Source organism: Scomber japonicus, chromosome 12 (genome assembly GCF_027409825.1).
Source record: "Scomber japonicus isolate fScoJap1 chromosome 12, fScoJap1.pri, whole genome shotgun sequence".
Lineage (NCBI taxonomy): Eukaryota > Metazoa > Chordata > Actinopteri > Scombriformes > Scombridae > Scomber > Scomber japonicus.
The window spans coordinates 5,758,880-5,775,501 of record NC_070589.1 but is presented as its reverse complement, the minus strand read 5'-3'; the positions used below and the strand labels follow the sequence as shown (position 1 = coordinate 5,775,501).

The 16,622-nt window shown below is 38.0% G+C and overlaps 1 protein-coding gene across 2 annotated transcripts; it reads left to right on the top strand.

Annotated features, from left to right (window-relative positions):
• The first annotated feature begins 1,372 nt into the window (after positions 1-1,372).
• Positions 1,373-13,090, top strand: rnf2 (ring finger protein 2). 2 transcript variants are annotated; one of them, XM_053329733.1, is made up of 9 exons: positions 1,373-1,417; positions 4,940-5,037; positions 5,798-5,963; positions 7,430-7,512; positions 8,233-8,365; positions 8,450-8,549; positions 8,717-8,889; positions 8,997-9,186; positions 11,966-13,090. In XM_053329733.1, the coding sequence occupies exons 2-9, from the start codon at positions 4,950-4,952 to the stop codon at positions 12,065-12,067; spliced, it is 1,035 nt and encodes a 344-aa protein (XP_053185708.1). In that variant the 5' UTR covers positions 1,373-1,417; positions 4,940-4,949; the 3' UTR covers positions 12,068-13,090. The 2 variants fall into 2 exon arrangements, with proteins under 2 accessions (XP_053185708.1, XP_053185709.1); XM_053329734.1 differs by having other exon boundaries at positions 4,940-5,036; positions 5,803-5,963; positions 11,966-13,089.
• Positions 13,091-16,622: the final 3,532 nt, after the last annotated feature.

Below are 16,622 nucleotides of genomic sequence, written 5' to 3'. Positions count from 1 at the left end.
ATTCTTTTACTTGTTTTAAAACACTTCACGATGCAATGTATGAATCACAGGACAGGCACAAGTCTTTTAGTTGTCTATTACATTTTTCATCATTTGTATTTATTGTGTGCATGAGTCTCAAATTGTTTTACTGTTTAAGTTTGTTCTGTCATATTGTTGACTTGTCTGTCATTTGTGAAGCACTAACCTGTATGAAAGGTGCTGTACAAGTTCTGATTGATTGATTTGCATGCTTTATCTCTTACATTTTTCAGATTTAACATTGGATCGCACAGTTTTAGTGCTGGGACCCCCCTTGTGTTTTTTCTATTTGATCTAATATCTCATTTGAGATGGAAGCTTATTGCACAGTGAATGTGTATGTACACACATGGCAAAATGCCAGGTTACAGCAGTGAACTCTTTACTTCTTACTGTCCAAACAGGCCTCTTATATCTGCTGGGTTAAGCCTGCTAGCTGTTCCAGAGTCCAGGTTAAGGTCAAAGAGTGATTGAGTTTTAGCTGTACTGTACTGGCACCTCAGCTTTGGAACAGTCTTCCAGTCAGTATTTGGTCTGCTTTTAAATCCTGTCTTAAGACACCTTTTTAAAGGCTTTCTTTCACCTGACAACTAGCTCTGTTGTGCAACCATCTGATTTTAAGTTTAGTTTATTATTTTTAATTGTTTTACCATGTGTATGATTTATTTGTACATTTCTTTAATGCAGTCTTTTAACTTTGTGCTTACATTTTGTTTTTCTTTCATATAGGATTGATTTTTATCTTGTCTATGCAAAGTGAAGTACATTGTTTCGTTAAGTTTAGTTAAGTATTTTTGGAACACAATAAAAGAAAATATATAAGCAACAAGATAAAAAATATATATATAAGCAAGAAAAACAATCATCAGCAATCCTATGTATATCAAAATCCCAGTAAACAATTGAAATAACCTGAATAAGGTAATAAAGTATACCATTCAAATAAGGCATTCCATGTTTGTTTTTTCTTTAACAACAAACTTTTTGATTAATGTGTGCTTCTATCTTGAAATGGACTGTACATTAATGATAACAATAAAAATAATAATAATAATAATAATAATTGTTTTGGTAAATACCTATATGGCTGTTTGTGAATTCCTTCATGTGTCTGTGTGAGCAGCTGTAGAAATGACTGAATAATGATAATAATAATAATCATCATAATTATAATCACGATCGAAATATCATTATTGTTATTATTATTAACAACAACAATTATTGTTATGTATGTTTTCCCCCTTTTTTCCATTTTAATTTAGGGGCCCCTCTTGGCTCTGGTATGGTGCCTGGTACGATGCCTACAGTTCCCAGCCTCCATCGCTGCTGGTGCATCCGCCATATTGCCTTCGCCTAAACGCGCTGGCTGGATCGGCTCGTATCCACAACTGAAAATGTAAGTACAGAAAACAATCCTATTTTAAGCAAGCTAGAAATATTTAGCTTTTATGTCTGTGTGTGTGTAACAATGGCGGTCCACTTACAAGTTTACAACTGCTAAAACGTTAAAAAATAGGGTTAAAAAAAGCCCCACAGCTGACCTCAGGAGACTGGTGCGTCGGCTCGGTCTCTGTTGTTGTTTTTCCCTCTTGTCACAGCGACAAATTACAGTCACTACTCCCTCGCAATATTGTACATATTAGCATTTTCTGCTGCTATCTCAAACGTTGAAATGAACACGGTTGGAACTGTTTCGCGCGTCTGTGTATTCGTTGTCTTCTGTTAGCTACATACGTGCTACATGTTGAGCTTATTTCGCCTCTAATGTCAAGCGGTGCGAAGAATAGCTAAGTTAGCCGATGTGGTAGCTAGTTAGCATCAGCCGAGCCACAGAGATTGTGCATGAAAATGTGTCTATTAACTGCTATAGATGTGCTGCTACCAGTCCTCAACATATAGCATTGTATAACATTTGTCCTGTGCTAGCATGCAACATCATATAAAAACTATCGACTAGAATGTACAACGTTACCTAATTTGAGTCAGTTATAATATTATGGGTTTTGTTTATTGGCATGAATTGATAACTGCGGTACAGTGAATGTAGCTACTGTAGTTAAGACACCTCATGGTTCACATCTCTGTTGTTTTTCCTGTTTTTATTGACATTTTTTTAAGCGAACAAACGTACCAGCTTTCCATCAAGCAGTCAGTCAGTCAGTATGTTAAATATGAACCACCCCCACTTTCACCTCTTGTATGTCACATGTATGGCAGCATGGTCAAACAGCTGCAGCAACGAGAAGATGCGAAAATCTAACATTCGGCTTTCTTCTCTTATTTATGTGTCTTTTTCAGTGTGGCAGCTGGGTAGGAGTGCAGCATTAGTAGATCTTTTATTCCCGATCAAATGGGTACAGTTTGGGTTACCCCAGCTTGACTGAATGATACAGTGTTTTTGGTTATCTTTTCAAATTGTGAACCACCCAAATGTCTCAAATAGACAGACAAATAGGCAAGAGAGGGATTTCCTACTGGGCAATATAGATATCTTAAAGCTGGAGTTTCACTGCAAAATTATAAGGAACGTTGTAAAATTGATGTCTCTAAAATTAAACTTCATGACCAAATTTAGCAATTTCTTGCCATTTCTTCACTTTTAAAAATTAGGTCACACACTCCAAACCTACAAGGTGCTGACAAATGATCAAAAACACACATTCTGTTTAACAAGAACCTTCAAACATGCCTGAATAGCCAACCACACAGAAAATAGCTTAATAATAAATGTTTGTGGCAGCAAGAACATTTAATCTGTTGGTGATTTATTTTTCCAGATTAATAAAAAAAAAATATTTATGAAAGCATGACAGTAATAATAATGAATACAATGTTTAAAGTTGATGTGAGGCTCAAATTTAGTTTAGTTAAAATGTGTCAGAAAAGTAGCCCTACTCTTAAAAACAAGACCTTATCTGAGAGAAGTAGTGAAGAGGAACAGCATCCTGTTGATGTGGTTAAGGGGCTGGGTGTGGGCTTCAAAATAAATAAAGCTACATCTATTTTATTAGATATGAATTAGCATTATTTGATTATAGATTCATCAGTGCTTAAATGTTGAGACGCAGCTTCTAAACAATAGGGTTCATTTGGAAAATAGCAGTGTAGAGGAAATCAGATCTGGATGAGAAACTAAACAACAGATGCTCATTTGAAGTCTGTCAAATTTTGTTTTTCCTCACATTCTCTCACATTTCATAAACATTTGCATTTATTACATTCTTTTATGATGTTGCTCAGAAATCATTGTTTTGGTAAATATACGTCTGTGTGTGAATACCTTCATGTGTCTGTGTATGTGTGAGCAAAGTGTAAGTCTGTGAATAACAAAAAACAATCACACACACACAGAAATCTGGCACCAAATGGTTTTAGTAGTAATTAAAGTCTTCTGAGCTGCTATCAGCAGCTGTAGAAATGACTGAGATGTTACTGCAGGCAGTGCTCGTTTATTGAAGACATGCTTGGTACAGTGTTATGCAAACCGCTGCATAGTTGATCTCATCTCCTAAGATTTTTTAGTTTTTAAACTTCATGAGACAAAGCAAACAGGATCAGTGAGCCTCATTCACTAACAGTACAAACACACTAATCTCTTCTTAAACTGTGTGGACAGACTTTTTAAGCACAAATATTCATTAATATGTGCTTACCTGGATTTATTCTTACTCTGCCAACAAATTCAGAACTGCATTACACCATGCACAAATTATAAACATCCCACAGTTAAAAAAAAAAGATATAGTCAAGATTTATACTAGAATCACAGCCATTTAAAATATGATAGGGCCTAAATACACAACATATACAAGTGTTCATTTTATAATAAAACACCATTTATTTACTAACTATTAAATTAATAGCAAAGACTTTGTAATCAATAAATCATCATCATCAATAAAAAATGATGAATATATTATATTAAATCATCTGTTTCTAACTTCTAGATGACAATAGCTTATATGTGTATATATATATAGTGGAATGTGGGGCATCAGATTTAGATGATATGTGCAGCTGTTAACTAGCAGCCTGTTCACTGTCCTCACAGTGACAGCTCAGTAGTGACATAGAGACACACTCTGCTTTCACTACATAACAGTGTGTTGTGGACAGAGATAAAACATGATGTACAGTACTGTGTGTTAGTGGTGCAACAGGCCTGCAGGCTGTAGACAGGATTCACAATCAGACTCCATGTTCACAGCCAAATCTGCTTTTTCTCACTTTTACTTCTGAAACTATTGTTGGTATTTGACTGCACCGCTCCAACAAAGCTTCCTTATGTAGAGAAATGTGGTGGTGGTGGTGGGCACACAGCTGTCAATGTAGAATGAGTCTAATTTATTAACATACTCACTGAGGTGAGAACAGAACTGGCTGGTGTGCATGTGTCATGAATCTGATGGTAATTTTGTATACAAAGTAAAAACAATTCTACACATATTAGTGAATGAGGCTCATTATAATCAAGTAAGTGATTTATTATCCACAAGGGATTTAACATTACACTAGTGCACTTAAAGGATAGCTTCATGATACTATTGCCCTGAAACAAGAGACAGGTGATCATTTATAGCTGTAATTATTCCTCCTGTCCATACTGCAGGTATATTACCAGTTCAAACCTCAACTACTTGATTTGACTCATTTAGACGGCTGAATCCTCAAGTAAGCTTCTGATAAACAAATAATACATCTTAGCTCTAAATGAGGACTTCCACTTCCATTGAAAGCACATTAGGAAAGCTCTTCTATTCCATCCCTCCTGTCCACATTTCACAGTATACTTAAACAACTCTTTACAGCCAAGGGAGAAAAAAATCCCACTAGTTATAATAACCCGAGTTCAACATTACACCCTAGCCTTGCAATAAAATCTTTTTTTTGTGTGTTTGTGTGTGTGTGTGTGTTTCAGTTTTGCAGAGATGACCCAGACAGTTCAGACCAACGGGGTTCAGCCCCTCAGTAAGACCTGGGAGCTGAGCCTGTACGAGCTACAGAGAACTCCACAGGTAATGATTCACACCGTGTCAGTTCATTCACACACATCTCATCTAATGTCAACCACACCCCAAAACTATGGAACACACAGCGCTGACAGATATCAGAGAAGCAGCTCATGTTAAAAAGAAAGCTAAAAACTCTTCACTTGAGTCTGGTCACTTTAACACTGAAGCACTGCAGCACTGCTTTCACTTGATTTTATACATTCTATTCATTCTATGTTTTAGCTATTACTTTGTAGTATTTTACTATTTTAAAATGATTACTACTCTTATTTTCTATCTTATATTACATTTCCCCCCTTTTTTAAACATTGCTCTATTCTCTTTTTATGCCCTTTTGATTTGTCAAAGTAATTTCTTTTGTTGTAAAGCACTTCTTGTATGAAAGGTGGTGAAATATTATTATGTAATGATTTAGCTTTTATTAATGCTCTCATCAAGTTTGGTAAGACATGTTGCAAAGCTGAGATGTAGCAGGAATAAAAAAAAATGAAAGAGCTACTATACAGTATATGGGACATATGGTTAAAACACGTAATCAGTTGATAAGAACAGTGTTTGCTCCCCCGTGCTCCTGAAAATAGAACATAGAGATGCGCAATATCCAAAATGATGACTCAGTAACTGTGGTCGTGAGATTTTTAGGATCTAAAACATCAATCAGAGCAGTGATCTGTTCCTGTATCAGCTGTGCACCACCCATTCTCTCTCTCTGTGTCTTTCTCTGTGTGTACTAATCTACATCTCCCTCTGTTTTCCCGTACTGGCACAGGAGGCTATAACAGACGGACTGGAGATCGCTGTGTCGCCCAGGTCCCTGCACAGTGAACTGATGTGTCCCATCTGTCTGGACATGTTGAAGAACACAATGACGACCAAAGAATGTCTGCACCGCTTCTGCGCCGATTGTATCATCACAGCTTTGAGATCTGGGTGAGTAGAAGCCACGAGAGTCTCTCCCCCCCCCCCCCCCCCCCCCCCCCCCCCTTTTTTTTTTTTTTTACCAGTGTTTCTACCAGATGATCTCACCATAGGGCGAGAACACATGTCAGAGCTGCATTTAATGACCAGTGGTGACCTCAGAGGGAAATGAGTGCGTCATGCAAGAACATTTTCTTATTCTGCTGTAAATCTCAAACTTGGTTCATCTGTGTGTTCCAAACTAGATTCACTAAACTCTCTTTAAGTGGACAGATTGGTTGTTAATCACTTGTTTCAACTTGATGAATGTCACCTGTTTTCCAGATTTCCTCATTAACATAATGAATGTCCCTCATATTACCATTAGAGCTTCACCAATACTGGATTTTTGGAGCTGATTGCCAATACTGATATTAAGGAGGAAAAAACTTCTGATATCGATATGTCAGCTGATAATTTGATATATAAAGAATATAGATTTTTTTGCAATGACCCCTTAAATGTAGTTATCAAACACTTGATGGCATGTCATTTTACAGCTGAACAATAAACTTTATTGTATAAAATGACATCAATGCACTGAAACAGTAAACTACACTGGGAATTTAATCATTATAAATAACTAGAACTAACCAAATAACAAAAACACATGTATGTATATATTTAACTTTAATTAAGAAAAATGATTATACAAATGTTAAATACTGTCTATATAACTTGAAAAACAAATTGGACAACATAGACGCCGATGCTAATATATCTGTGATAGGTCAATATCTGCTGACCAATATATTGTGTGGGGCTCTAATGACCATATAAGGAGATGCTCTATTTGTGGGCAAGTTACACTGTGGAGCTTTCTTAATGACTGGCACGACAGATGGAGAATTTTGTTCGTGCCCGAGACGCCACAAATTCTCCCAAAACACTCATAATTTCCATTTATGAACAAATATCACAGAAGTATTTTTCGGTTGCATTATGCCCAACGTCTCAGCAATCAGAGAGATAGTAAATATCAAGTGTAGAACATGTGACAAACTGACATCTTTGAATACAACGTGGATGTTTGAATCATTGAATCTGCAGTTGGAGTCAGAGATTGAGCTCTGCAAGTAACTGCTCTGCTGTTAGCTGCTGTTATCAACCATTAAATCCTAGAAAATGACATATTATTACGCTGTATGTCATCAACAAAGATGTTAGCTCAGAGAAGCACTTGTGGATCAGTCAGTTATTATCTTCTTCCTGTAAACAGTGATGTTTGTTCTACTGTGGTTTCACTATAACAGAAACATAAAAAAACATAAAAGAGCCCTGATGAAAGCCTAAATTCAGTTTTTAAGAGGCTCCACTTAACTGTATTGTTGGGTTCAAACATCAGACTGAAATGGAAATGTGTGTGTTGCTTCAGTAATAGTAGCCTGCATTCAGTATAATCTGTGATATTGATGAATGCTTTGATCTTGTCTTTTCAGTAACAAAGAGTGTCCCACCTGTCGTAAGAAGCTGGTGTCCAAGAGGTCGCTGCGTCCAGACCCTAATTTTGATGCTCTAATTAGTAAGTGTGTATGTGTGTGTGTTACACCTTCATTGCAACCACTCTGACCAATCCTCAGGATCCACAGCATATGTATCTGTTATTATATTTGAAGTCAAGCTGATCAGAGCAGATCAAAGCAGGCAGGAAGTAAGACACAGGTACAGCATAGAGCAGGCATGTCCAAACTATTCTATAAACTGCTGTGGGCCTGCGGGTTTTTGTTCCAACCAATCAAGAGCACACAATTCGACCTATCAGCTGTCTGAAGACTGAGATGAGTTGATTAAATGAGTCAATCCTAGTGTGCTCCGGCTTGGTTGGAATGAAAACCTGCAGCCACATGAACCTTTATGGAACAGTTTGGACCCATCTGACATAAAGCATCTGATCAGTTTGACACCACGGATGTAAGAGGTTCATCTTGGTAGTGGAAAATCACAGATCAAAGATTTTACATGACATGTTAGAAGCACAACAATTAAGAAATCAAGGAGTTGAAGTCAGCTGAAAATAAAGTTTAGCACTTTAAAAAAACACCCTTTTAAAAAACCTGTTTTAAAAGGTGTTAAATGTGTGTACTGATCTGTCAATAACTGCATTTTGCTTCTATGTATGCTGAGTGTGTGTTACAGTAGTAGCAATAAAACTGATTCTGATTCTGAAAAAGAAGGAGGAATTAGATATGATCAAAGTTCAGTGAGTTAAAATTCTCTAATTGGTTTAAATGATTCCCATCAGGTAAGATTTATCCCAGCCGCGACGAGTACGAAGCCCACCAGGAGAGAGTGTTAGCCCGCATAAGCAAACACAACAACCAGCAAGCCCTGTCCCACAGCATAGAGGAGGGGCTCAAGATACAGGCTATGACCAGGTAACACACACACACATATATAACACAATTCAGACACACACATAGAACTCAATCTGTTCTAATAAGTGCGTTTGTGTGTGTCAGGCTGCAGCGTGGTAAAAGACACACAGTGGAGAACGGAAGCGGAGCTGAAGACAACGGAGACTCTTCCCACTGTAGCAACGCCTCCGTCCACAGCAATCAGGTCACTTATGATGTCATCAGCTACTCTTATACTCATTTTTTATACTCCAGAATACATCAAAACAAGCAAAGCAAGTGTCAATCTTTATACATTCTGTTGTTCTGGTGTGATGATTGATGACATTCAGAAAAAAAATACTGAGCATGTGGTTGGATGTGTTCCTCCAGGAGGCGGGTCCAAGCATCAAGCGCACCAAGACGAGTGACGACAGCGGTCTGGACATGGACAACGCTGCCGAGAACGGGGGAGGGGACTCTGTGATTGACGGCGGCGCCAGCGAAATAGAACTGGTTTTTCGGCCACATCCCACCTTGATGGAGAAGGACGACGGTCACAACAGGTACGTCACACACACACACACACACACACACACACGATTTAAACTCCTAGCCACATCTGTTAACGCACCGGTTATTTACACACACGTGCGCCTGTGTGTGTCTGCAGTGTGGAGTTCGTCCCTCGCTACATTAAGACATCCGGGAACGCCACAGTGGATCACCTGTCTAAATACCTGGCTGTAAGATTGGCTCTGGAGGAGCTGAGAAGAAATGCTGAGGCTAGTCCTGTGAACGTGGAGGCAGCTTCAGAGAAACAGTACACCATCTACATCCCTACTGCTGGAAACCAGTTCACTGTGAGTACACACACATATACACACTACCCTAGATACATGTACACCCGAGACTTATTAGTTAGTAAATTGTATCTACAGTTTCAACCTCTTTAGACCAGAGAATGTGAACAAGGCCATGTCTTATTAGATTAATGCAACACTCAAACTATCAAGACATATAACAGAGTATCTGCAGTTCTTGATTAATATTAAAAATATATGAATTCTTCAAATAAAGTCCTGAGAAGACAGGAAAAAGGCCTAAATGTAAGTTCAGTCAGCTCCATCAGACCTACAACAAACACAGTAGCTACTGCCAGCTACAGTTAGGAAGCTTATCCACTCACAATGGACAAGTGTCAGCTTCAATGAATTCATCATGTTTTAATTGGTTCATTCACCCATTCAGTTTAGTGTAGTTTAGTTTGGTCATTAAACTCAAATACACATGTATAAATAAAGTAAATAATTATATGTCCATGTTTTCTTCATATCCTTTAGAAATAGTGACAAGCCAAAAGGGAAAAATAATGAAAATAACAGTAAACAGACTGTTTTTACATTAGTCTTTTGAATAGATAATGTACCAAACACCAAACATTTATAACAATTAGCTATATACATAATACACATATAATAATACAGTGAAAATATACACATACTTCCTTATATATCCCCAAAAGTACCAAAGTTCTTATACAGTAAAAAGTGATGTAATGATTGTAGGTCATATCACCCTTCCTGTTCAATGATGCTTTCATAGCCTGGCAGGTATGAGTGTGAAAGATGCATAGGTTGTGTCTGAAACCACTCCCTTCTTCACTGCTTCCTGTGTAATACAAATGAACCCTGCAGAAACCTGAATCATTCCTCACCCAGAGTGCATAGAACTGTAGTCACATAAGTAACTCCTACAATAGCAGTAGTAGTTCAAATGCCTGTTTAACCCATTTATGCCTAAAACGCCTGCTAAAAAAGGCCTTTGTATGCCTAAGCACTTTTCTGTAAACCCCCTCTCAAAACCTGAGGTTTGTCAGAAGAATATACAAAATTTGGCAACGCCCACTAAAACCTTAATTTCTCAGGCTCTATAGCAGATAAAAACATGAGATAAAAAGCATTTGAAAGCTCACTACCTTGGCTGTCAACTTGACTGACTTGCTTGGCCATAATCTTCAACTGCATATTTTTTAAAAATCAATAAACATCAAAAACATCAAGAATATTTTGAAAATCAGTACAGATCTGTTTTATTTAATACTTTTGAGGTACCAAAGTGAGAAGTTAACATCACTGAAACACAGATATAGAAAAAACCCCCCAAAAACAGAGGGTTACTACTTCTTATAATAATGTCAATTGTAATTTATGTTCATTTTCTTTGTTGTATTATTTTGAATAACTTGGCGGTGAGTGTACAGATTAACAGAACAGTACAGTCACTCAACACAACTCATCAAATTTATTATTTTATGCTGCAATCTTATATTTAATGCTCTATTCTAGCATTTTATTTATCTCTTTCTGTTGTTCTGTACTTTGTTTTTATTATAAGTGGGGTAGGGGTGGGGGTGGGGTTGGGGGGGTTAATTGTATGTTTTAATGTTTCTCAAATTACATGTTTTTCTGTTTTATGTAAAGCACATTGAGTTGCCATTGTGTATGACATGCGCTATATAAGGCATTGCCTTGACTTTACTGTCGAGTGCTGTGGTAATGCTTTCCAAAGCACTCACTGTGCAGTGGCACATTGCACTGCCTGCAGCACATACACTGTTGCACCAGGACGGGCAAACAAAATCACGCATATCCTCCTCTCCCTCTCCAAACATCGCTAGGAGCCACTGCTCTCTAACTATGTGATCGCCAGGTACATCGACATCATCTGGGATATCATTTACATCTGGTCCTGTGTCATCCTCCACAATTTCATTAAAATCCGAATCAATTACCTCATCAATATCACTTCCTTCACTTGCATATACTTCACTTGAGTCAGCCTTGACGGATCGCTTGCACAGTGTTTACAATTTTCGACCAAACCATACTCCACGTGTAGGCTTATTTTGACCAATCACAGCGCATTTTTTTAGTCACATGAGTATAAAAAAATCCCTAAACATCTCTGTCACTCACCCCAAGAGTATTTCAGCAAATCACAGTGCATAGAATTGGCCATGTGCCTCAGAAAAGACGATACTGCTCGAAATGACACAGACGCGTATACCGGCATTAATGGTAAATACGCATAGATGCGTGATCCGGTCTTAAAGGTAAAGACGCACAGATGCGTGATCCGGTCTTAAAGGTAAAGACGCACAGATGTGTGATCCGGTCTTAAAGGTAAAGACGCACAGATGCGTGATCCGGTCTTAAAGGTAAAGACGCACAGATGCGTGATCCGGTCTTAAAGGTAAAGACGCACAGATGCGTGATCCGGTCTTAAAGGTAAAGACGCACAGATGCGTGATCCGGTCTTAAAGGTAAAGACGCACAGATGCGTGATCCGGTCTTAAAGGTAAAGACGCACAGATGCGTGATCCGGTCTTAATAGGTTAATATGTAAATGAGAGTGTTGAGGTTAAAATGTGGTTTTCAGCAGCTCTTTAAAAAATCATGACATTTAAAAGCACAGTAAAAGTAAAACGTTGATCTCTCTCTTTGTGGATGTCGGGGATTTCTATCAGCTGAGAATCAGTTGAACACATTTGATGTTTTCTAACTTGTGCACGCTGCTTGATGTTTGATGTGGTTGAAATAAAGTGAAGCTCAGTTTCATGCTGCTGTTCTCTGTTCACAGGTCCTGAACGGTTCTTTCTCTCTGGAGCTGGTCAGTGAAAAGTACTGGAAGGTGAACAAACCCATGGAGCTCTACTTTGCCCCTACTAAAGAACACAAGTAGACACATATAAACAAACACACTCATACACACACACACACACACACACACACACACACACACACACACACATACATACACCTGTAGGAAGTACACGGTCGGACTTGGCAACACTTGTTACACACATACAAGGAGGAAGAGGAGTGAAGTGTGTCTGAAGGAGATGAGGAGGGGTTGGTTGAAACCCCCCAAAAGGACTCTTGTAAAAAGAAAAAAAACTTTGTTTTATATTCTCTGTATCTTTCTGTGTCTCTTTCTATCTTTTCTCTGTAGCAGGTAGCAGATCAGTACAGCAGCCACAACTAAGAGTTAACAGACTGCTAGCAGCGGTTGTAGATTCTCTCCAGATCTGAAAACAAGGGATTATTCATGTCACGTCTGAATCAGCACCATGCTGTTCTCCAAGTTAAAAAAAACAAGTATTATACTGTATTTTCCTCCAGCAAAGGCCCCTTTTACACTGTGAGATTTTACTTTGTCCCAAAACAAAAAAGTCCACAACTGTGAGAGAAACATGAGGAAGTCTTTGTCTCAAATTCTTTTTCCCGCCACATTAAAACAAGCTGCTCTGATTCAATTGCTGTGAAAGTGAATGTACAATGTGATTTAAAAAAAAAAAAAAAAAAAAAGAAGGAGGAAAAAAAAAAAGTCCCTGGCTGAGCTGAATCTAACAGACACATCTCATATCATCATCAGTGTAGTTACTACATGACTGGACAAACAGAAAACAGTCAACTCCCTCATTATAAAACATGTTGATTTTGCTGTGTGATGTAGCGCTTCTGTTAGTTCTCCCTCAAGCTTAATAATATCATATTTCATCAAATGTCATAATTTCCTCCTGATGATACATGTAAAGTGCCATTTTGTAACATTAAAAAAAACAGTCCCAGCCTTATGAGTATGTTTCCATTCATCACACAGTCAGAACGCAGGATTTCATGAGTGTGACTTCTTGCTGGTATCACACAGTGTATAAGGGCTCTGAATCCTAAATTGGTTAAAAAAGAAAAAGTGTGCATTCACACTGAGAAACATTTAACCAGCAGTGGGTGGGGTTGGGGGGGGGGGGGGGGGTTCAGTTCTATCTACATATGTTAACATGCTACATAGAACTTTTATTTGTTTTAGTTATATTTTTTATTTTATTTTTTTTTTAATGTCAAGTGTTTTTTGAGCTTTTATTTTTTTCAAAGTCTCTGTAGCCTTTCAAAATAAAATGTGTAGAGAACTGTGAAGCTTTGAATAGCTGCGGTTTGTGAACAAGGGGGGGGGGGCACTAGGAGCAGTGTGAACGCATCGGGGGGGGGGGGGGGGGGGGGGGTGATGTTGGTGGCTCAAACTCACCACTGGGGAGGTGTGACAGAGAATCTGAACAGCTGTTGTCTTGATCTGTTACCTCATTAGGAACAAACTGTCCCTCTTAATATCCATGGCTGCTCTCTCTATGGCTCGTCCTTTTATAAATGTCTTTTTTAACATGGGGGGGGGGGCATGTGTGATTGTATAGGGGGGGGTGGAGGGTGGAGGGTATTTCTGCAGCAGCACAGACAGTCAGACCAATACAGTATTCAACATCTCCATTACTTCCATAAAGGGGAGTTCCACAACATATTTTGTTCTCCGCCCACAAGGAAGCTGATTGGCCAAATTAGCAGTTTTTTTTAAAATCATGATGTAGCCTTTTAAAAAAACAAAAACTAAACCATGTCATTAATGTAGGACGCTTCAAATTGTTCTAGCAAGGTAATGTTGTCAAACGTGATCAGAATACAGTGTCCTGCTGCTGCTGCTGCTGTTGCTGCTAACAGCCACCAGGGGGCATCTACACTAATTCCATACTCAGACTGGATAAATCGATGAGTGTGTCAATGCATCACCACCTAAGTCTACGTCAGGTGTAGACATCCAGCACGATGTCTCATGGCTTTGTTGCATAATTGGATGTTGAGGATTATTTTTGGACGGAGGACAGCATTTTATTCCCTTTCTTGCCATGCACACGCATCACGCGTTTTAATATTTAGGAGCGCTGTTCTAAAGTGAGTAAAAACGTAGTCATCGCTCATCAGAGCACAATATTGTCACATTCCTGGATAAATAGTTCACTACATTTAAATAGATTGCAGCCCCATGTTACCACCTCACTGTGTTCAGTTTATGATGACTCAGCTGTTTTTTTTTTTTTTTCGTGATAATGTATCACTGCTTTCTAAAAATACAAACTGACAACATCACCATGCCTTTTCTCGGCATGCAACCACAACTTCCCTCAACTGTTGCTATTATTTTAAAAAATTAGTAAGTGGACTTTACGTTAAGTTTGGTCACTCTTGACACTCCATATCTGGTTCAAACCCGCCTGTTTATGTGCCAAACTCCATTTATAGCCTTTGAAACAGTTAAACTGCCAGTGAAGCTGCTCCATTTAACATTTAACTCCAACTTTGGTCTGAAAACTAAAGCCTCAAATCACATTCTGGGTCCAAATGTAAAAAAATAAGTCAGAATAATAATAAGTAGTGAAAGAATCTGCAATAAAACACACATCATTCAGTCCAGTTGACTCTGTGAGCTTTTCCTCTTCTTTTGAGTGGTAATGGGTTCTGTCTCGCCTCATTTGGTACCTGTCTGTCTGACTAGCTGTCTGTTATATGTATGTGTGTGTGTGTGTGTGTGTGCGTGTGGAAACTGTATACTGCATCTTTCTGTTTGGACAATAAACCTGAATCTGTGTGTTCGACACGGAACATGGAGCCGCCGCCTGGTCGTGTCCTCACTCACTGAAATGATTAGAAAGATCTGTGCTTCAGCTGTGTTTAATCACTTCTTCTGCTGCATATTAAACTCATATTGGATAACAGTTGGTTTAAGAGATTTTCCAGTTGGATAAAAACAGTTTTCTTTTTTTCCACAGTTGCCACTAGTTCAGGAGGTTGTTAAATACTGACATCAGACAGGTGTGTTCCAGATCATATGTGCGAAAGCTGTTTTTCTAATATCAGTTTAACATTGATCATCTGGCTGTTAATCATGAACAAAACCACCTTAGTTTACACAATCTGCATGTTTAAAAAGAAAAACGTCTTCAAATAAGCAATGATGTTAGTTATAAAACATCTTTATATGTGAATGCAGGGAGTCAGTAGACTTTTGTTGTTGTTGTTGTTGTGCTGCAGGAGGCTGTTGAGTCCTTTTCCATCAGACCTGAAAGAGTCAGTTTGTCCTCTCACTTTAAATAAGTGTGAGCTTCAATGAATCATTAAGTTCATGAATCATTTAAGTTAATCCATCTTTGCATGATCCTCTGCTTATCTGGATGCAGAAGGCAATTCATTCTGTCATTAGGAATTCGTTAACCATCATACTTCCATATTTTATCAAATTACAGAGTACAGTCTAAACCTGCTCTATGTACTAAGTGTCTTGAGATGATTAATGATTGATTGTTATAATATTAATGAAACAAGTATTAAACTGTATTTGTAGGATATTAAAAAGTATTTAAATTTAACTTCTGCAGAAACTCTGAGTTCAGACTTGACACAGTACTTTAAACAGTTATAAACCACAGCAGAACACAAAGATCACCATAGCTGCACAGTGTGTGTGTGTGTGTGTGTATGTACACTTAATATATGATAGTTAAAAAAAACCCTAGAAGGAAGAGTGTGAGAGTTTCTGGTGTGAGAAAGTCTTTTCACAGTCATGTATGTAACTCTTGAGTAAAACTTAGTTAAAACAGAATAACTATGATTAGAATTTGGCTTAAATGATGATCCTACTGTTTCTCTCCTGATCCAATAACAGAGCTCGCTTTTTAATGGATTTGAAACATTTTCACTGTATTCATTTTAATGTAAGGTCTATCATTATTATTATTATCATGAGGCTTTACTTACTTGGGAAATTCCATTAAGATTAAGAGCTGTTCTGTACACAGGACCACAGTAAGACAATTCATTCACATCACAATCAAAACAATCATCACACACACACACACACACACACACACACACACACACACACTTAAACAGTCAAACATTAAAAAGAACAGCAGCCAACTTGCTCTGTGATCTGCTGTCATCACTGTCAGCTCTGAGTTCAACTAAAAATATTGAATAATTCAGCAACTTAGACATGGAGGCATTATAAATGAAGACATGGGTCTGCTGGTGATGACCTCTGACCTTTTCTTATAACTGAGCATACTTCCATAATCCAATGTGGACAGTATAAGATATGATAAATGATATAATGTGCTTCCTGTTTGAAAAGAAAAACAAGCTCTGTTTGATAGATGATAGAGTTCAATGTGAATGTTTAGTTATTGAGCAACATGAGTTTTGCAGGACAATCAGCTGTTTAATCAAAGTCTTTAGTATTGATAATGCTGCTCTGTGTCAATGAGTTGTCCATTTAGAGCAGGGGTGTCAAACTCATTTTTGTTCAGGGGCCACATGAAGCCCAACTTGATCTCAAGTAGGCTGGACCAGTTAAACCATTGCATAATAACCTGCAAAAAATATAAAGAACTAAAACCTCTGATGTTGTTGCT